The 21,498-nt window shown below is 42.0% G+C and overlaps 1 protein-coding gene across 2 annotated transcripts; it reads left to right on the top strand.

Annotated features, from left to right (window-relative positions):
* The first annotated feature begins 297 nt into the window (after nt 1–297).
* safb (scaffold attachment factor B) lies at nt 298–12,395 on the top strand. 2 transcript variants are annotated; one of them, XM_087835871.1, is made up of 21 exons: nt 298–601; nt 898–994; nt 2,276–2,340; nt 2,425–2,640; nt 2,727–2,786; nt 3,906–3,945; nt 4,753–5,179; nt 5,566–5,609; nt 5,694–5,803; nt 5,904–6,053; nt 8,979–9,067; nt 9,292–9,341; nt 9,440–9,525; nt 9,642–9,784; nt 9,936–10,086; nt 10,213–10,409; nt 10,511–10,679; nt 11,065–11,138; nt 11,225–11,283; nt 11,371–11,425; nt 11,518–12,395. In XM_087835871.1, the coding sequence occupies exons 1-21, from the start codon at nt 449–451 to the stop codon at nt 11,636–11,638; spliced, it is 2,556 nt and encodes an 851-aa protein (XP_087691997.1). In that variant the 5' UTR covers nt 298–448; the 3' UTR covers nt 11,639–12,395. The 2 variants fall into 2 exon arrangements, with proteins under 2 accessions (XP_087691997.1, XP_087691998.1); XM_087835872.1 differs by having other exon boundaries at nt 9,936–10,041.
* Nucleotides 12,396–21,498: the final 9,103 nt, after the last annotated feature.

Below are 21,498 nucleotides of genomic sequence, written 5' to 3' on the forward strand. Positions count from 1 at the left end.
GAAAGTGCACAAGACGTGAAAAAGAGTGCAGGTAGGGTGGAGTGGGTGGAGCGAGTGGATATGGTTGGTGTAACAGTGGAGGATGTAAGAGGTAGGGTAAGAAGGATGAAGATGGTGGGAGCAGAAAAGAAGAACTAACTAAAATAGCTGTCTGTGTGCTGTTATCGTGTTTTAACGCTTGCATAAATAACAGCAGCTGCTAACTTTACTATACTCTGCGCTCTCACGGCCATCAGATCCTCGTCGCTGGTTGGTGCAAGTCTCCGCACTATCGCTGCACTGCGCCTGCGCTGTGTCGTCACCACCTTTGCTTGCAGCATCCGCCATTTTGCTGTAATTTAGTAATCCCGCTGCTTCCATTCGTTGTGCGGCGCCAGTAAACACGGCTCTCTGAAGGAATATTATCATTACTATTGCAAGCTGAAGAGATATTTCCCCGTGTCTTGCGATGGCTGACCCATCAGCAGATGTGGAGGTGCCGGAGGGTGCAGAAGTGCGCAAACTGTCGGAGCTGCGGGTCATAGACCTGAAGGCCGAGCTGAAGAAACGAAACCTGGACACGACGGGCGTGAAGAGCGTGCTATCAGAGCGTCTTAAAAAGGTCTGAATTTTACAGTCTCTTAAACAGCCATTCGCTGAATAACAATGCTTAAAATGCACAGAAAGGCCTGCATTGTAGAAGTTTAGTTTGACGCTCACACAGCCGCAAAATTTCAAGCGTACTACGCTACAAGGCCGTTGACCCTAAATGTATGCTAAGTGCTAGCATACGCTTGTACCAAACAACTCGCTAATGCCGCTAATTTGCGTGCATTCACCTATTTGACATGTTTTTATTTCAACTGTTGCTTAAATGTACAATCTGTAAAGCGTTTTTGCCGTACTCTTGACAAACAGGCAGTCGAGGAGGAGGGTGGGAATCCCGACGAGATTATCGTCGCTCCGGAGTTGACCACCAAAAAGGCTAACGTCACACCTAAACGCGCTGCCAGAGGTAAGATTTGCAGCAAGCTCTTAAAACAGCATGTTTTCCGTTTGTTTCTGTGCTCGAGAGGCTTCTGCAAGGCAGGTGACACGTGATATGTCATGTCGTTGTATTTCGTGCTTGTGCAGCATTCGTGAACAATTACGGTATTTCGTTATATGTCGCTTTCTGTTCGCTTCACATTACTGAGCACATTTTGTTGTTAGTCAAATGATGCAGACTTCCTTGCCTTTATAATTCCCAAATCTTTATGGACAAAGAGTTTTGATAATGTGCGGCGATCGTGGCTCAAGAGTTGGGAGTTCGCCTTGTAATCGTGCCAAAGTAGGTATCCCCGACAGAATTTGTTTTCCCTGTGCTGGGAGCACGCAGCAAGTACTGATGTTTTCATTTTGTGAAAAAGTGAAAAATTAGTATCATTACATTACCATTCAGTTTGAGGGTTACAACAGAAAATTATATATTTATTGCTCACGGCGTATCAGATGGGATTATTTTAACAAACCATTAACATTTTGGCTGATAACTATTTTATTCTCCTGTAACTTTACTATATAAAGAGCTAAATCCTCCAAAGTTTCAGGAGTAATGCGTCATAATAAGAAGTGTTTGTGAACAAAAAATCAGCAATGTGGGATACTGTTTGTCCGTGATTTACACAGGGGGAACAAATTGTGGCAAGATCAGCCTGATATTATTTGTATCCCACTATAACGTCGTTGTATAAAGAGCTACCATCTCAAAAATGTCAGGAGTAGTTAGTCATTATAAGAAGTGTTTGTAAACTAAAAATCAACAATGTGGGATACTATTTGTCCATGATTTGGACAGTCCAGCGTGTGCTCCCGATGCAGGGGAAACAAATTCTGTCGGGGATACCTAGTTTGGCACGACACCGGCTTGGACAGTCTCAGTCGTTGTGTCCTTGGGCAAGACACTTCACCCGTTGCCTACTGGTGGTGGTTAGAGGGCCCGGTGGCGCCAGTGTCTGGCAACCTCGCCTCTGTCAGTGCGCCCCAGGGTGGCTGTGGCTACAATGTAGCTTGCCATCACCTGTGTGTGAATGGGTGGATGACTGAATGTGTAAAGCGCTTTGGGGTCCTTAGGGGCTAGTAAAGCGCTATACAAATACAGGCCATTTACCATTTACCATGTCAATAAAACCTTTAGGCCGTTTTGGGGGTTTAAAAGAAGAGTATAGCAAGAGCAATGATAACAGAATATGCGTGGGAGAGATTTAGTCACCTGTCAAAATCAGGCGAAGACTAAACTAAAGTGTATTTTCTTTAGATACCAAGCAGGAGAACGATGAACCGGAGGATGGCACTATGGAGGAGGATTCCCGCGATGGCCATGTAAGTTTATTGATAGGATTATCTTGCTTTTCCTCCAGTTTGGATGCTACGGCTGATGTATTAAAAACGTCTTTGTCTCATCAGGAGGATAATCAGGAGGATGAGCACGAACACGAGAACATGCAGGACATGGACATCCTTGACATGAACATTCTGGACGAGACTGACAATGACAACGGAATACCGGCTGAAGACGACGAGTACGGAAGCGAGAACTTTTACAGAGAGGACGACTCGGGGATGAATGAAGAAAACGACTACAGGGCACTCGAGTCAGAAGAAGACACGAGAGGTCCCGAGGTGAGAGAGAATACTAGAAACCTGTCTGCAAAATCTTTACTTGTAACTCTGTTTTAATGTTAGTTTATTTGAATATATTTTAACAGATGGATGAATTTGAGATGCTGGATAAGGATGAAGATTCAACATTTTCAGCGGCCAATGTGGTAGGTTTACTGATAAGTATTTCTTACGCCTGCAGATAGGGATGCAACGATACCGATTTTTTCAAACCGATACAATACCGATACTTGGATCTGAGTACTTGCTGATACAGAGTACAAAAACCGATACTTCTACCACACACACACACACACACACACAAATGCAATTAATTGGAAGAAAGGTTTTATTTTATTCTCTGCCGATAAAAAACAAAAAAATTTCAAGTGAAAAATAAGCACTTCTGTTAAATTATTGCAGAGTCTCCACATTGTAATTTAACAAAATATCACTGAACTATTGGCACTGTCTCGAGCTTTCAGAATAATAAATAAACACTTCTGTTTGGAGTAAAATAAATACAAATTAGGTTTGAGAATAAAATAAACTTAAATTGTTGCAGAGTGTCCATATTGTAAACAAACAAACAAAATAACGAAAGTATTTGGCATTGACGAACAAACTCCTCATCTGCCCGTGGATCATCAGACCACTGTGCCGTTAAACCAAGGACTGACATCGCGCACACACTGCTTGTCTTTACCTCTTCAGAAAGTTTTGGCACCATTATCTCCCTGATGTGTGGGCGGCTGGGAATTTCATATCGCGGCTCGAGTATGCTGAGAAGAATCCTACATTTTCCACGACTGGCATTGGCTGGTCATCCAGAGCAATAAAATGAGTCAGAGCCTCTGTTATTTTAACTGCCTGTGGATTTTCTCTTGACATTTTTCATTGCTTTTCCAAAACCTGAGTTAAAGTTGACTGTTCCGGTCCACACTGCTGACATTTTGTTTAGCCTAGCTACAGCAGCCTCCAGTTTCTCTGTTTTTTATCTGGAGCCACCAGTCTCACTCGCCTAACCCTGTGCCTGTTTAGCGCGGGATGTCCCCCTAGTGGCCAATCTAAAAAACTACAACAAAAATGACAAGCCACCCTCTGATTAATGAAATAAGTTAGTATCGGTTCATGGTATCGGTTAACTTTTACGAGTATGAGTACACACACATTTTACAGTATCGGCCCGATACCCGATACCAGTATCGGTATCGGTGCACCCCTACCTGCAGAGCCTGTTAAAACACGATAACGTTTTGAACGAGACATCATTTTCTGTGTTAAAGGCTCAGGATCCAGAGGCTGACGACACAAAAGAAGAAACAGGTACTGTAAAAAAAATTGGCTCATCATAAGGTTGAGGTGTAGATGTGCAGTGTTAAGCTTGAAAATGCAAACACTTTGTTTAGTTTCAACCAACAAGAGAGACTGGAAGCCCAAAGGGAATTGCTGACATGGTGTTGAAATTTGTTTAGCCACATATGATCTTGTCTTTGTTCGTTTGTAAATATCGGTCAAGTTACCATATATCTTCTCACACGCTCGCGTGACTGTGGTTAACAAGTTGATTCACACTGCCAGCAATTCAGTTTCAAGGTGAGGGAGGTTTAAGGTGTGCAGGTGATTGTAGTGTTTCTAGGTTGCCACGCGAAGGTCAAGGCAAAGAAGATGCATCAAGATTTGTCAACTCTTACGACTTTTTAAAGACGGTGAATCATAAATCAGCTGGATAAGAAGCTGCTGGACTTGAGCTGAAGGTCTGCTCACTACCAATGGACGCTGGAAAAGTCTCAAAGGCTGAAAGAAGATGGAGTTCAGCGAGCTTCCGGTGTACTGCTGATGTTGTGGCTCTCTTCAGCACTCTACTCTTTGTCTGTCTTGGATCAGGTGAAAAGAGTGAAGTTGTTGAGCTTGAGAAATGAGTTTTAGCCCCTTTAGTTGCTCGGTTGTCCCAACAGCCTTTGGGCCCTTTTCCAGTCTCTCTTTAGGGTCATCGTTTTAATACATAGTTCTAAGAGCACAGGCCAGTGGTCATGACGTTCCTAATCCAGGCCTTGCCAGTTCCTCGTTAACCATTGATGTGTTTCAGAAGTGATTAAACTATGTGCCATTCTATTCCTGTTAAATCCGTAGAAAATGACAAAGTAGCCGGGTCTTGTTTATCTGAGCCGCATAACGAAGATCACCACCAGAGCCACGAGACGAGCCCTGAAGAAGACCAAGGAGCCACCGCCGGAGGGGAAGAAAGTGTGTCCGACACAGGTGCCCAGTCCAACGTGACTGCCGCTGGAGATGTGGAGGGCAGCGGGGATGTTGTGGGGACTGATCCCAAAGAGGTTGGGGAGGAACAGAACGCCCCAGAAGAGACAGTTGACGGTGAAAACAAAATGTCGCAGGCTGTTAGTGTAAGCAAACAGGGCGGCGAGGTTGAAACTGTTGATTCAGAAACGGGGGCTAAGAAGGTTGAGGAGGATGAGAAGACAGAAGAGAAAGCTGCTGCGGATTCAGCCTCGACACTGAAAGAGTCCTCTTCTGTAGAGGGCGATGATCAGAAAAAGAGGTTTGTTGCTTTCTGTATACTAGAAACCAAAAATGGTTATCTCTGTTGCTTTGGCCCCTTTGTGCTAGCAAAATTTGGATGCTCTTTTGGAGGTAAAAACGTTTTGTACATTTGTTTTGGTTTGTTTCCCCCATTTTTCCATTCCTTGCACTCACCCGTCCCACTTTATTATCCATTAAAAACCTAACTATTCGGATTGCCAGAGGATATAACTCCATTTATTCGCCAGTACATCACTGCACTATGGTACATGTTGGGTTGATCGCTGTAGGCAATGAGAGATGCTATATAACAGAAATACAAACATGTGTGCCAGAAGATCGTGGATGTCCTCGCCAACATCCTCACCGTTGTAGGTTGATGGCTTTTTTCCCCTTCTTCTCTAGCGCTGAGGAGAAAGATGGCAAGACCGAGTCGAAGGATGAAAAGGGTGAGTAAATCAAATGGCTTCTTTGTCTTGGTGGTCTTGTTTTCAGTGGCTGTGTGCTCATTATTTTATGGTGCACATGTGTAGGTGCTGGAGCTGGGGCCGCAGCAAGCAGCAGCAGGAATCTGTGGGTCAGTGGCCTCTCTTCCACTACCAGAGCGACTGATCTGAAGACGCTTTTCAGCAAATATGGCAAGGTTAGTTGATTGAAAACGGTCTCTCACCAGTGTCGCCAGACAGTTACTTTCTGCATGGACGCAACAGGAAATATTTATGGGCTTTATAAATGTCCTGCAGGTTGTCGGAGCAAAGGTGGTGACCAATGCCAAAAGTCCCGGGGCTCGCTGCTACGGGTTTGTCACCATGTCATCCACAGAGGAAGCAACCAAGTGTATCAGCCACCTTCACAGGACCGAGTTGCATGGCAGGATGATCTCTGTGGAGCGGGTGAGTGTGGACAGAAGGACGGCTGATTTTAGTATTTATTCTATAGTAACTAACATTTCATCTGACAGTCTGATCATTAGGGCTGCTCAATTAATCGAATTTTAATCACGATTACGATCTGGGCTTTCAACGATCATTAAAAATGACTGAGCCGATTATTAGCACCTCCCTGAGCCTGGTTCTGCCGGAGGTTTCTTCCTGTTTAAAGGGAGTTTTTCCTTCCCACTGTCGCCAAAGTGCTTGCTCATAGGGGGTCATATGATTGTTGGGTTTTTCTCTGTATCTATGAAGCACCTTGAGGCGACTTTTGTTGTGATTTGGCGCTATATAAATAAAATTGAATTGAATTACTCTCGCGCTGCTCCGTGTGGCAAATCGAGCGCACCTCTCTGTGTTTCGAACACGTGTCACAACAATTAAGAGGACCCGAGGGAAGCTCGGAAAGCTAAGCAGAAGTTATTTGGAGAGGAGAGTGACTGCCGTTGGTTGAAGAGAGAGGTAAAAAAAACTTCAGTGGTGTGGAAACATTATGGGTTCGTGGAGTCAGACGTGGATCAAGTAGACACAGTGTGTAAACTTTGCTACAGTGTCGTAGCTGCACCACAGAGCAACACTGCAAAGTTCACTAAACATAGATGTTTACATTTTTCATTCATTTTTTATATTGCAAACATTTGCACTGTTATCAGTATTTGCACACTATTTTATATTATTTTTTAAAGTCATTATTCAATACATTGTTATTGTTAACCCTTTAAAGCCGGTCAGAGGGGGCACGCTCCGTTTTGTGCAACTATTTTTAAATCCCTGTAGAACCTGAACCACGTAAGCTAGTGCAATAAATTTTTTTTGCATATGATACCGGAGGAGATGTAAGTACATCTTACGCCATCAGCTTGTCCTAGGTCACGGTTTCCTTCCACATAAAGCTTTGCAAAAACTGCATAAAAAGCGCTTGCAGCAACAAAAACATAATAATTCAGAAACACGCTTTGCCGATCCGATCGGCTGTTCGTAACACTTCCCACATTGAAACAGATGTCAGCGCGAACTATCGCATGTCTGCCATTTCCTGTCCGAAACCGGATGTGACGTTATTTTCACGGAAAATGTAGTTTTTTACTTGTAGGCCTTAAAAGCCTATACTGGTGTTTTTTTTATAAGTCATGTTTGACTTTTCTGAATAGTTGCTGGGATGCTTAGAACTCAAATTGCACTGCTTAAAATAGTTTATTTTGATGCACATGCTGTTTTCTTTGCAAATTTGCATCATAGGATTGTTTTTTGTTTTTCCTGCAGTATATAAAAATTGCTGTATCTCCAAAATAAAACTATGAAGACACTCAAAATAAATTTCCTGTTGTTGTAAACTATTTTTTGCAACTTTGTTGTATTTAAAGTTTTGAGGGATAAACCTCTTAAATTTCTCCAAGTAGAAATATATGTAAAAAACAAAACAAAAACGATTTTCAATTTTTTTTGTAGTTTATTGCACTTTTTTGCAATTAATGTAGTTACTATGGACTTAATGCATACATATTATTAAAATATGGGCTATAACAGTTGTATTGATATATAGCAACTTGAAATGCTCCCACAAATGGCACTACAACATGTAAAAAAAAAACCAATATAAGCTCTGGCGGACTTGGTTCTATGGTAGGTCTTAAAGGGTTAAATAAATATCGTCAAATAATCGAGATCTCAATTTCAGTGAAAATAATCGTGATTATCACTTTTGCCATAATCGAGCAGCCCTACTGATCATTTGGAAGCAGCAGTTTATTTTGTTTAGTTGTATTGCAATGCCTGAAACTTTGTTAAACTGATGTTTGTAATCAGACTAAAGCGTTAGCTCTAAATAAAAACCACGCAGTAAATAAAATGGTTAAAAATGGCAAAGATTAGAAATGATCTGAAGTAATTAGAAAGCTATAGAGAAGGCAGTAGTATTTGTTTCTTTAACCCTTTAAAGCCGGTCAGAGCGGACACGCTCCATTTTGCGTAACTATTTTTAAATCCCGGTAGCTCTGTAACCACGTAAGCTAGCGCAATAATTTTTTTTGCATATGAAACCGGAGGAGTTGTACTTACATCTTATGTCATCAGCTTGTCCTCGGTCACCGTTTCCTTCCACATATAGCTTTGCAAAAACTGCATAAAAAGCACTTGCAGCAACAAAAACATAATATTCCAGAAACACGCTTTGCGGATCCGATCAGCTGTTTGTAACACTTCCTATGTCAGCTCGAACTATCGCATGTCCTCCATGTCCTGCCCAAAACCGGAAGTGACGTCATTTTGCGGAAATGTAGTTTTTTACCATCAAGGCCTTATGAGCCTATACTGGTGTTTTTAAAAGTTATGTTTGACTTTATGACTTTCTGTGTGGTTTCTGGGATGCTTAGGACTCATATTGCACTGCTGGAAATAGTTTATTTTGATGCATATGCTGCTTTTTTGCAAATTTGCACTATAATATTTATTTTCGTTTTTCCTGCAGTATATAAAAATTGGTGTATTTCAAAAATAAAACTATGAAGACACTCAAAATAAATTTCCTGTGGTGGGAAACTATTTTGTGCAACTTTTTTGTATTTACAGTTTTGAGGGATAAGCCTCTTAAATTTCTCTAACTAGAAATATATGTTAAAAAAAAATATATAGTTTAAAAATTTTTTGTAGTTTATTGCACTTTTTGCAAATTATGTAGTTTCTATGCACTTAATGCAGACATATTATTCAAATTTGGGCTATAACAGTTGTATTGATGTATATCAACTTGAAATGCTCCCAAAAATAGCACTACAGCGTGTAAAAATATAATATAAGCTCTGGCGGACTTGTTTCTATGGTAGGTCTTAAAGGGTTAAACACACTGATGTTGAGCTTGTGAATAAACGTGTTCCCGTTGAAACATTGCAGGCTAAAAATGAACCTGCAGGGAAGAAGCCAGCTGACAAGAACGACCCCAAGAGGTCTAGCAGTGACAGGAGACACTCCACTGACTCCAAGTAAGACTGCCAGACCGTTGACTTGTGTTTGAGTGATATCGCTAAAAGTGCCTCTTCTGCTGGGAAAATTTGGCCCAGTGAGCTTTTAAATATCACAGGTGTATTTATATTTTTAGCATGCCATGTGTCTGGGTAGTTTGTCAGACATTTAGCCCTTTGTATAAACCAAGATAAGGATCAGGTTAACTGTTCAATGATTTCTGACAATATGGATGTTTCTGCAGGTCTGATGGAAAGGATGAGAAGTCTGAGGGTGAAGGAAAAGATGGCAAAGGTGTGAGATGTGTTAGAATTTCCACCTGGACATGATTTAAAAAAAAAAAAACAACCTTTATTACATACTTGACATTAATAATTATGATTTTTTGACAGGACGAAATGAGAGGACTGTAGTTATGGACAAGTCCAAGGGAGAGCCTGTTATCAGTGTCAAAACCAAAAGCAAAAGCAAGGAGAGGGTAAGTAATGATTAATGACCCTGTAACTGCCATCTCCCTCTTAATCAGTGTTGTTTTGTTGATGCATGAAGTGGTTAGATCATGCCCGTCTTCACACTCTTCTGCTCTTTCTTCAGAGCTCCAAGAGTCGGGACCGAACGTCTTCGAGTAAGGAGAGGAAAGACATCTTGTCATTTGATCAGATTAAGGAGCAAAGGGAGAGGGAGAGACAAAGGCAGAGGGAGAGGGAGATCAGAGAGGTCGAGAGACGCAGATTCACGTAAGGATCATGAATACAGAAATAACACTTAGCCCATCGTGGAGCTTAACAATGCAGAATGTATTCATAAAGACACTTCTATAGATTAGCACTTAGCTGAGGTTTTGATCGGATAATAAATAGCAGCTGATCTTTGCTTTTTTTCATTCAGTGACCGCAATCGGGAATTCCGACCTGACCGAGAGCGTGAGCGCATCCGTCTCTTCCGGGAGAGGGAGGAGCGAAACCACTTAATGAGGAAGAGACACTGGTTGGAGGTACCGTCACATGACTCCTCTCTGCCTCCAAATATGCGTCCTTTGGTACAACTCTCAATCCGATGCACTCTGCACATAATCACTACATTTGCTTTCATTCACTTCTCACCTTAATCCCTGTTAGTTCTAAAAATGTATGAATTAACTGTAAGCAAACGATTTCATTTGCAGGCTGAGAAGCAGCGTCTCGACGCAGATCGCATGGAGCGTCAGTTCCTGGAGCGCGAAAGGCTACGCATCGAGTACGAAAGGCGGCGAGAGCAGGAAAGGATCCTCAGGGAGCGCGAGGAGCTGAGACGGCAGCAGGAGCAGCTGCGGTATGAACAGGAGCGGCGCCCCGTTAAGAGGCCTTACGACATGGACGGCAGGTACAGTGACGTGTGTGTGACACTGATGCATGCTGCGTTTAACTGTTGGATACAGCTCTGCTCACTGGTCGATCCTCGTGGTCTTTGTGGTTCCTTTTTAGGAAAGACGACTGGCCTGATAAGCGTATGGCCATGGATGACCGTTACGGCCGCTCAGACTTCGGTCGCTATCAGGATTTTGATCACAGAGAAAGGGGACGTTACCAAGACGACATGATGATGGACAGGCGGGACAACACCCGTAATATGGGTGCTGACAGAGATGGTCAGGTAAGAACCCTGCATCCTCCCCCCAGATATTATTCTGTTAGGAAAAGAAACACCATGAGTTACAAAAACCACAAATATTTATTGTTGGCACCACCCTGACTCCTAAATTCTTCATATTGAAGTCTAGATGTGGGACATGCACACCGGCAAAGCCTCTTAAGTTAAATAAAACACAGTTGAGCTGAGCACTGCAGCTTCACAAACTTGGCGTGTGGATATCAAACACAAGTGCTCTTTAAAGGGAGCTCCCACAGTATTGATATGTTGTTGTGGTTCAGAGCTTTAACTAACAGCAAAAGCCACTAAACGCTAAACTTTTAGTGTGTAGAATATGCAGACGCATGTGAGAATATAGAAGTTTCAGCTGTCTTGTGTCCTTTTGCAGCACTTCTCAGAAAGACACGGCAGAGACGGAAGAGACTCGTGGGGTGGAGGCTATGACAAGCGCATGAATCCCAGGTGAATATCACTCTATGTTGGCTTCTTTTCAAGCGCAATAAGCGACTTTTATAGTCCACTAATGCCGTTTTCCTGTCTTTTATTAGGGAGGGCGGTCGTGACTGGGATTCTAACCGTAAGATGGATGGAGACAGACCCTGGCAAGGTAGGTCAACCTGCACTTTAAGGTGTTAGCTATAAAAGCACTGATGTCTTAACTTGGATCTTTCTTTCTTTTTTTTTTAAATTCCAGGTCGGGATGGAGCCATCCCAGGACAGAGCCACATGGCACGGGGAGGAATGGCTGGGTGAGTAGCTTCTGCATTCAGTGTTGTTTTTGTTTGCAGCTAGCCTCGCTGGTTTCACAACAGAGCTGATGTCGGTGCGTCTTTGATTTCAGAGGCCGTGGCGGCTACATGAACACGGGAACATCTCAGTCTCTGTCCGGAGCGCTTAACAGACAGAACCAGCTGATGCAGGGCAGCGGGCTGCAGGGCGGAGCTTTCGGTCGCCGTTACTGATGCCTGTCTGCAGACGGTTGTGTAATGATGTGGTTATGTTGTTTTTGTAAAAAGAAGAAAATTAAAAAATCGTTTTTTTAAAATCAGGATTATTTTTTTCCTTTTTTGGCACAATTCCCATCGATTTTCGATGGACGTGTGTTTATCCTTTTGTGATACAGTGATAGTGTATTTATCATACAGCCCTACCTTGTTTGTACATCACAGCTGTTATGCATTCGCAAGTTGGCGTGAGTGTGTGTGTGCGTGCGTGTAAAATAAATTCAGATGTTTATTAAACCCTTTTCAGACATGTGATATGTAATATTGCTGGCTTCAATAATACATGGATGTTTCTAGGTTTGACCTAGACAGATTTCCACATTTTTATTTTTTGTCTTTTAAGGACGAGTGATCAGGATGCTGATACGTTGTTGCCGTTAGTTTAATGAAGAAGAGCGCATGTCTGAAAGAGGCTTTAGACGCCTGAGTTCATGGACCTAACCTCACAAGCCTCCTTTCTGTATCCAAGCCCTTAAAAGTTTTTTTCTTCTTGTTGTTGTTTTGTTTTTTGATGAAACTTTATTGAAAATAATTTGAGAGTTTCAGGTTCTCGTCATTTTTAAAAAGATGCTCAGTGAAAGTTTGTTGCAGATGAAAGCGTTTTAAGATTAAATGTCACACTTTGATTCTCCTTGCTTGTAACGTTTTTGTTTTTCTAGTTTTCCTTTTAGACTTGTGATAAATTCTAGAATTAAATGTGTGGTCGTGATTCAAATGTCTTTCTAGTTTTGTGGATGTTTTTAAAACATTTTCTGCGCCGCGCGGTGGCACAGAAACTCGGGCTGCGGGTATAAAACTGCACAATGCACATGCGCATTGTTTTTGTCAGATTTTTAAAGATTTAAAGATTTTATTTTGCAAATAAAATTGCACCAACAGTTACTGGACATGGCAGTGAAAATGTCCCGTCCTTGTGGCTCTCAGAAATGAAGCGGTATGAGGCCTGATTATTATTAAAGAAGTTTATGAATGGAAATTAATACAGATATGTGGTCAGCAAAATTATGTCATAAAACAAGCTCTGACACCTGGCTAAAATGCATTTCCCAACTTCTTGTTAGGTGAAACCTGTCGACCTGAGCAATCAGGTTTTCAGAGCAGCATTGTACGCTTTGCAATCATTTTAGCAACCACCAACTAGGAGGACACTCAGGTCTGAGTAATTGGGTCCTTCACTAGCAAACAGAACAGTTTTACTGTTGAAATTAATTATTTTTACAGGAGAAAATCAAAGTTTTTGGCTGTTTTATTATTGACTGGATTCATACATATAACCTAAATGGATAGTGGTATAAATCAGCGGTCCCCAACCCCCGGGCCTCGGACCGGTACCGGTCCGTGAGTCGTTTGGTACCGGGCCGCGAGAGTTGAGGTTCAGGTATGAAATGTATAGTTTTCAGGGATTTTATCGTTTTCAGCGTTATTTTGTTATCGTTTTTATCGTTTACTCGGTTTTCCTTGGTCTTTTCACGTGTGTTATGAATAAATTTTCTTTTTTTTGGTACCAGTACTAGTTTTATTTTGTTGTATTTATCCACGACACCTTAAAGGCCCGTCCATGAAAATATTGTCGGGCATAAACCGGTCCGTGGCGCAAAAAAGGTTGGGGACCGCTGGTTTAAATCATAAACTATCAATTCAATTTTATTTATATAGCGCCAAATCACAACAAAAGTCGCCTCAAGGCGCTTCATAGATACAGAGAAAAACCCAACAATCATATGACCCCCTATGAGCAAGTACTTTGGCGACAGTGGGAAGGAAAAACTCCCTTTTAACAGGAAGAAACCTCCAGCAGAACCAGGCTCAGGGAGGGGCGGGGCCATCTGCTGCAACCGGTTTGGGTGAGAGAAGGAAAACAGGATAAAGACATGCTGTGGAAGAGAGACAGAGATTAATAACAGATATGATTCAATGCAGAGAGGTGTATTAAAGTGTATCAGAAGTGTATAGTCAGATCAGTGTTGCATTCTGTATGTTTGCACTCCAGCCAGGCTCTCTGCAGACATTGCAGTAAGTTCAGTAAACATTTATATGTTCCGCTCTCTTTTCAGATTTGCACTTTTTTAAAACACTAATTTGTGATTACACAGGTGACTAAATACAGGGGTGATGGGAGAAAAATAAAAACAAGGGCTTTGCATATTTAGTGTGAAATGTTAAGTACTCACAAGTTGTTTAAAGTAATAATATAAAGCTGTAAACTAAGAGTGTATGACTCGTTTTGGAGCTCGTTCACTTTAAAAGAACGAACACGCTGGGATGACCTTAAACACCAGTTTGTATCATACTATATGACACATGATCTGCTGAGTCTTGATGAAGTGAAGTAAAAGTTCAAATACAGGAACTCAATTTCAGGAATAAAGAACTAACATAGAAAGGTTACAAGTAGCTTTATTTTGTTGAAATGTAAAATAAAAAGGAAAAAAGGAAGAAGCTATACGTGGAGCTGTGACAGCTGTGTGTGCTCATCTCTGTGGGTGTTATGAACAGAGGTCAAAATGATGTCTCACAGTGATATATAATGTTTGCAAAGCCTTTATCATGTCGATATTTGTGGACTAGCAAAAAGATAAAAACAAACAAACTGGAGAAAATATTAAGCGTGGTCATTTATTTATTGATGTAAATATAACAATGTTAAATATGAGTCCTAAGATCCTGTTGTTAAGTGTTAAGGGTGACACATACAGTGATTCAGAAAAGTAAAAAAGAAATAAAAGATGAAGATCTACTGGGATTTTCCCACTACAATCATCTCAGAGAATGGTCTGAAAAAGAGAAATATCCACTGAGCGTAGATCTCTGGGGGAAAGTTGGCCTCTTGTTACTAGGGGTCAGGAGAGAATTGCCAGACTGCTTAAGCTGATAGGAAAGGTCACAAGGTGCAGAATGGCATCTTTGAACACACAACACATTGAACCTCGAAGCACAAGAAGACAACACTGGGTGCCACTCCTGTCAGCTAAGAACTGGAAACTGAGGTCACAATTTGGGTTTGCCAAAATTAAAATGTTGCCCTGTCTGATAGGACTTAATTTGTACTGAGTTTGAATGGCATTTTGAATGGTAGGCTCAGAATCTGATGTAAACAACATGAAAGCATGGATGCCACAGCCTCCCCATCCATCCATCCATCCATCCATCCATCCATCCTCTCCCTTCTCCTTTTTCAGGGGCGCTGGAGCCTATCCCAGCTGTCTTAGGACAAGAGGTAGGGGACACCCTGGACAGGTCGCCAGTCTGTCGCAGGGCTCACAGCCTACCCAAGTATTGCTATTCATTATGTTCATCCCTTTACGGCCACATAAAGTGTACCCATCGTCTGATGGCTGCTTCAAGCAACAAAACATGTCATGCCATGAAGCTGAAATCATAACAAGCTGATTTCTTGGTTCAAACAGCCTCCAAAGTCACCAGATCTCAACCCACTAGAGCACCTTGGGGGTGCAGTGGAATGAGTGCTTCATATCACGGATGTGCAGCCAATGTTGGGGAGTAACGGAATACATGTACCGCCGTTACGTATTTAAAATACAAAATATGAGTAACTGTATTCCGTTACAGTTACCGTTTAAAAAGGTGGTATTTAGAATACAGTTACTTTGTTGAAATAAATGGATTACACGGCGGTACTTCCCTGTTTCATATTGTGGCGGGTCAGGACTGTTTGGGTTTTGTTTGACAGCTACGTTCTGTTGTTCCAGGCGGCAGCGTTACGGTTGCCATGGTTACAGAGTGACGCTCTCTCTCTGCGTGTTTCCTGGGTGAGAGAGGCCTTTTTGTTGTTGTGGTGCTAAGCTAACAGGCTGAATGCTACAGGTATAGCTCTAAAGAATGTAGCATCATAGGCAGTGTAGTCCGTGCTGCAGGGAGAATGGACTGCCATACCCGTTATGTGTCTGTGAGCGAGGGAGGGAGAAAAAGGAAAAGTACGAGCTGTCATCCAGTAAAAACGGGAGCTGGAAGCATGTAAATATAATAATAACCACTGCAGCCAAGAAGAGTGCCTGACGAGCCCAGTTGTAAGTAAGCTATTAAGACTCGACTGTACACCGTGTTCGTGTTTTCCTCCGAAACAATAAGTCCCGTTGGAGCAGCCTTTCAACGCCTCTCTCTGTCTCTCGCTAGCAAAGTTGACCCAGACAACAAAGTAAAGCTAGTTTTCGGCTACGAGCCCGACACGGAACCCACCGTATTAGTCAGAGGTCCCTTTACTACGGTTCGGAGCCGCGGACCTTCAGTAACAGTAATAAATCACAGCAATAGTACATTCATGTAGTTGTAAACAGCATGATAATATATAAGTAATCCAAAGTATTCAGAATACGTTACTCTCATTGAGTAACGTAACGGAATACGTTACAGAATACATTTTGGGGCACGTATTCTGTAATCTGCAATGGAATACATTTTAAAAGTAACCTTCCCAACACTGTGTGCAGCCAACTAATCTGTAGCAACTGTGCGACATTAGCATCTCAATATGGATCAAAATATTTTGGCAAGGTCTCGGGAACTTATTGGATCTGTAAACATGTTAGTTAACAAGGCACAAAGTGGGTCCAACACAGTATTAGTGATGCGTACCTAATAAAGTGACCATTGACAGTAAGCCTAGATATCTTACTCTTAAAATGCAGAGACTATATTAGAATTAGCAAATAAACCTGGGGGGAAATTATTGAGGGCTACTTCTTAATTACAATGTCATTAAGACTATTTCAATCATAAAAAAGCCCCTAAATCTCCCAGATTTTCCTCTTTCTTTTCATTTTTCTCCACCAGAGGGCATCCTATAGTCGTAAATAGAAACAGACTGGTAATATCTAGCTTTTACGCCAGTTTGTTATGCGTGGCAGTCATTGCAAGTGTAAAAATTAATAATATATATTTTTTTTAATGATTGTTTAATTTATGTTCTATGTGCAAAAGCAAAACAAACAAGCAAACAGAAAAAAAATCCCCAAATGACAGGTGTAAGAAAAAAAAAGGACAGACGACTGGGGCCCAGAGGTTGTGTGAGCGAGGTTAAAATCAGGACATACATAACGGCTCTCTGACACCCTGACTGGCCACTCCTTAAGAACAAACAGTCCGCCAGATGTCGAATGTCCAGCTTAAATCAACATCACTGACTGCTGAGACGAGGAAAACAACGTGAGAGCCTGGACGTAGCTGCAGAAATATGGTTTGCAAGCACCCGTGCACACTCTCACACAGAGGTCACTACACGAGGAATGCACTCAGACACCCACTGATGCTCAACATCGACCCCCATGCTGTGAAACATCATTTACCCAGATTCTTGGCCTTTGGAAAATTACATTTTTTCTAATGTCTGGGCTGTCCTTTGTCTCTGCAGCGTCTCTCTTTTCTATTTCTTTGAAGAAAACCCCCCCCCACTAGATCTATTTTACAGAAATAGACAGTTCATAGCAGGTAGCTACAAATATGGGACTCACGTTTTTTAGAGAATCATCGACGGAAGTAAACTCAAGCAGAAACACGCTGCCTTTCATCTGTTTCGGATGATTTTTATCTATTGATTGTTTTATCTTTCGTCTATCTGAAAATTGTAGCGTTGATTTAGCGGAGAGAGCTTTAAAGTTTAAAGATTTTCAAAACATTAATTACTTTTTTATTTTTTGAAACAGAAGGTCGGGTTAGTTGAATGCAACATGTGTTTCTTACATCTTCAGAGAGGCTCTATGAGCTTCGGAGCTGAAGACTGATTGATGTGTTTGGGTCTCGACAAGCTTTACTCTGCATCTTTGATTTTACAGACATGGTTGTCTCTCTTTCCTTGATCATACAGTTTCTTTGCACAAATACAGCTTTTTTGTGTAATTGTGCCTTTGTGCACCACCTCAGAAGATTTTAAATCAATCTAAATGTGACTGAAGCGCAGACTTTCAGCTTTTTTTTAGCTGTCATGCCCAGATGTGTCCTGTTCCCTTGGTACTCCATTACAAATTAAACAGATAAAATATTTGCAGCTAATTCCACTTGTATTTGGTGACTACTGTTATAACAAAGATTGTAAAAACCTTTAGGGAGGGTTGAATCTACAAGCTGGTACATTCTTAAAAACAATGGCTGCACTGACTCATCGATTCCAAAATGCCTGAAAGACCACAGAAGACAAAAAAAGCACGATGACAGAATTATTTCAGTAGTTAAGAAAAATAATTTCACGCGTCTCTCGAGGAGACACGCACTGACAGAGGCGAGGCTGCCGGACACTGGCGCCACCGGGCCCTCTGACCACCAACAGTAGGCAACGGGTGAAGTGTCTTGCCCAAGGACACAACGACCGAGACTGTCTAAGCCGGGGCTCGAACCGGCAACCGGACGATTACGAGGCAAACTCCCAACTCTTGAGCCACGATCGCCCCACGTTTGTTCAAAAACCAATGGATCTCATTGCATGTTGGAGAAAGACAAACCCACAAGAGAAAAAAACACTGTGGAATTCACATCACATTACACAGCAGGCTTCCAGTGAGCTTATATGCAGCATTTGCTCTGATAGGTTCTTGACTCTGAAGTGTTACATGTGTAATAACACGATGGGAGGGGTTGTAATGTAATGCAATGCTCTCCTATATGTTGGTCTGAAAGGCCAGACCCGAGATCATCACAGGGAGATCCACCGGGAGCTTCTTTGCAGAGTTGAGGGAAAACAAAGCTGAGAAAACATCCTTGTTATGTTTTAACAAACGTAAAACTCCAAACAAGAGCGTAAGCTGGAAAATTAGACGATTAGACTTCCTCTCTACTTAAGTTTAAAATGTTCTTTTTGGTGTTAAATCTTATTTACGGCTCAGTCAGATGATTCTGAACCTTGCCTCGGTTGCCACTATCCCATTAGTTTTGTCTCCTCTCTCGTAGTTTTTGCTTTGTCTTGGTTGTTTTTTCTTTATGTTTTTCTTTCATCACTTTTCTTTGCCCTATTCTGATGACCGCCTTCCTACAAGATGCTGGTGCTTTATGAATAAAACCAATTAAAACCAAAATAAAGTAGCTGATACTACGAAGGACACATGGTATCAAAGCTTGATCAGAGATCTTTAAATAAGGACCAAAATTACTGCAGAAGAACCAGTTGTGCTTTTTCATTCCTTTCTTTTACCTGCCAAACCTGGTGCCTTGTTTTATTCACAGTGCAAGTACGGCCCTGATTTTAATCCAATATTCAGATTTTAGTTGCATTTGTAGCCTTGAGCTGTTTGCACAGACGAGGTAAAAAAGATGGGACCTCACTTCTTTCTAACTCAGCACCTTCAGAATGCAAATCCTCGTTCTCTGCGTGAGGTCAGCTCTGCATGATGTTGAAACAACATAAAAATTGCACATGCGCAGACATGCAGTGAAGCAAATTATGTCTCCTGGCTCCCAAACTCTGCAACTCTGTAACCACATTTAGAAGAAACCAAGTGAAGACCTAAGCCTGATTTGTTCCCTGATGAAGCTGCAGAAGAGGAACACCGTGAAGAAAATCAGCCAGTAATAACAACCCAGTAGATCAGGTGATTAAATGCTTTTAGAGAAAAAAAAACTTTTAAACTTAGTTGGTATAAATTTCAACACAACAAAATGAGTCTGAAGACCAACAACTATATGCCTGTTTGTTCATGCAGCCTTGTCTCACCTCTGCCTCCCAGACGGTGGTATCCTCTGGAGGAGATGAAATCCAATAATTATGAAACATATTCTCCCTCCTGAGTTGGGACATCTGCGACTTGAGAAACCCCAGTCACACCAGGCTGTACTCACAGCTCCTCACATGTCCTTTAAACCCAATGAACAGCAGCACGAGCAGCTGTCGTCATAGATGAAACACACGTCCCATTCAGGATTCTCATCTGCTGCATTCCACTCATATAATATGGATGAACCACCCACGGGTGCAACATTAAGCAATCCATACGCATGGAATCGGGCCTTTTAGTGAGCGCGCAGCAGTGTACACGTGCATCTGCATCACGTGCATACATTCATGACTAAAATGTAAGATCCAGATGTTTATCAGCTGCAGATGTAGAGCTTGCAAGCCTAAAGTATGATCAGCACTGCAGTTGTCCACTTTACTGGTCATGCACAGATCTCTGAGATCTACCATACTTTGGAAATTATTACCAGTTACTCTTTTGTGATTTGTTAATATACAAATACGCCAATGGGTCACTCCAAGAGAATGACTGTATCACCTCCTAATAAGCATTCATTGGCAGGTTATTGAGGGAAAAGTCTTAGTAAATGCCCTAGGTGTTTTAAAATATGCTTTCTTTTGGAATCAGGCATTCGTTAATGTTTTATGACTAAAAAGAGAAACAATGTGACTGATATTAGTAAGTAACGAGTTAGTGGAGTGGTATGTTTACTTTAAATATAAATCAGTAAAGCTAAAAGAGAAAGTTGATGTTTCTGGTTTACTGCTGATACTTTTGCTCCACCACTGCAGGACTTCACCGTCACTGGGTTTGATCGAGCAAAAAACTCTCTGCAAATGGAAAAAAAAGGTTACAGCTGGACAAAAAATGTCTGTTTGTGAACGATATATTCTTTAAAATAAGCATTAGTACCATTTAGGCAGAACCTGCTTGCGCAGAAATGGTAGATTAATTTGATCAATGGTGGCTCACCTGCTAGGTGTTAGGAGACCTGGGTCAAGTCTGCGTCTCTGTGTTATGTTTCCTGTTTTACTTTGAAAGTGTCTCGTGTTAATGTATCTGGAGCTGTGTCCCAATCCAGGGTCTGCACGCTTGAAGTACGCATTTTAAGTGTGATTACGTCACCGCCACGCGACGACGGCTGTCCCAATTCGAAGTGTACTTCAAATGCATACTCCAAATGCGCCGTCGATTTCCCCAAATATCAAGCGTGGTCCGGTGCACGCTTCGTGGTCCCATATATCCCACAATTCATAGCACGGCGGTGGGTGTGGATAATTTTGCCGCAAAATACGGCAGAAGGGAGCGGCCGAAGAGTGAACTGTCAAAAGTAAGTACTGAATATGACGTCACTTATTCATGTGTGAATGTTTAATAACGAAGAACATTAAAACATTGCTGTTGGCCACATGCCGGCAACTCTTGAAATGACTGTTCGGTACAGAAATGAAGACCTTGAATCATGTTTACAGTCCCGTGGTCTCAGCCTCAGATACTCAACTAATCAAAGTGATGTCATGACAAAAATGAATGACCAACAAAACATTTTTTCTCCTTCATTTCTGTCAAACAAAGCTGTATGTAACGTTTCTCACGGTTAGTATCATGGTTGCTAGGCAACCTGAACAGCGCGACGAAGGCTAGACCGTCCCATTTCACAAGCCTCTCACTTCTGCACTTCTCGTACTTATAGTACGCATCGTACGTAGTGCGCGTACTTCAAGCGTGCAGACCCTGAATTGGGACACAGCCTGGGATTGCTTCCCTTGTCTCGTTAGCCCTGATTTGCCCCAGCTGTGTTTCCCTCCTGTTTCCCATTCCCTGATTGCTCCCTCTGTGTTTTGTTTTGTCTGTGTCCAGCATCCTGCGCTGTGTGTCCATCTGTCTGCTACTCAGTTATCTGTAGTCTCAGTTTGTTTAGTTTCTGTTCTGCGTTGCCGTCTAGCAATAAAGCTGAGTTTGAGTTCACGTTTGCCTCTGAATGTCTGCACTTTGGGTCCTCCATACCACCACTCCCACCTGCACACTGCCTTCACATGACACCACACACAAAACGTTTATCCTACGCAATGACCATGCGCTTATACATGTGGCCAAACACCCACATTTTGCACATCAAGCAGTTTTCCTCCTTAAACT

Source organism: Neolamprologus brichardi, chromosome 23 (assembly GCF_056152115.1).
Source record: "Neolamprologus brichardi isolate AB-2024 chromosome 23, ASM5615211v1, whole genome shotgun sequence".
NCBI lineage: Eukaryota > Metazoa > Chordata > Actinopteri > Cichliformes > Cichlidae > Neolamprologus > Neolamprologus brichardi.

What these genes read in the sequence shown, in the direction of transcription:
- safb (XM_087835871.1), top strand. Translation starts at nt 449, where the DNA reads ATGGCTGACCCATCAGCAGATGTGGAGGTGCCGGAGGGTGCAGAAGTG. An exon ending in TATCAGAGCGTCTTAAAAAG is followed by an intron (nt 602 to 897) that starts GTCTGAATTTTA and finishes CTTGACAAACAG; the next exon opens with GCAGTCGAGGAGGAGGGTGG. An exon ending in GGATGATCTCTGTGGAGCGG is followed by an intron (nt 6,054 to 8,978) that starts GTGAGTGTGGAC and finishes GAAACATTGCAG; the next exon opens with GCTAAAAATGAACCTGCAGG.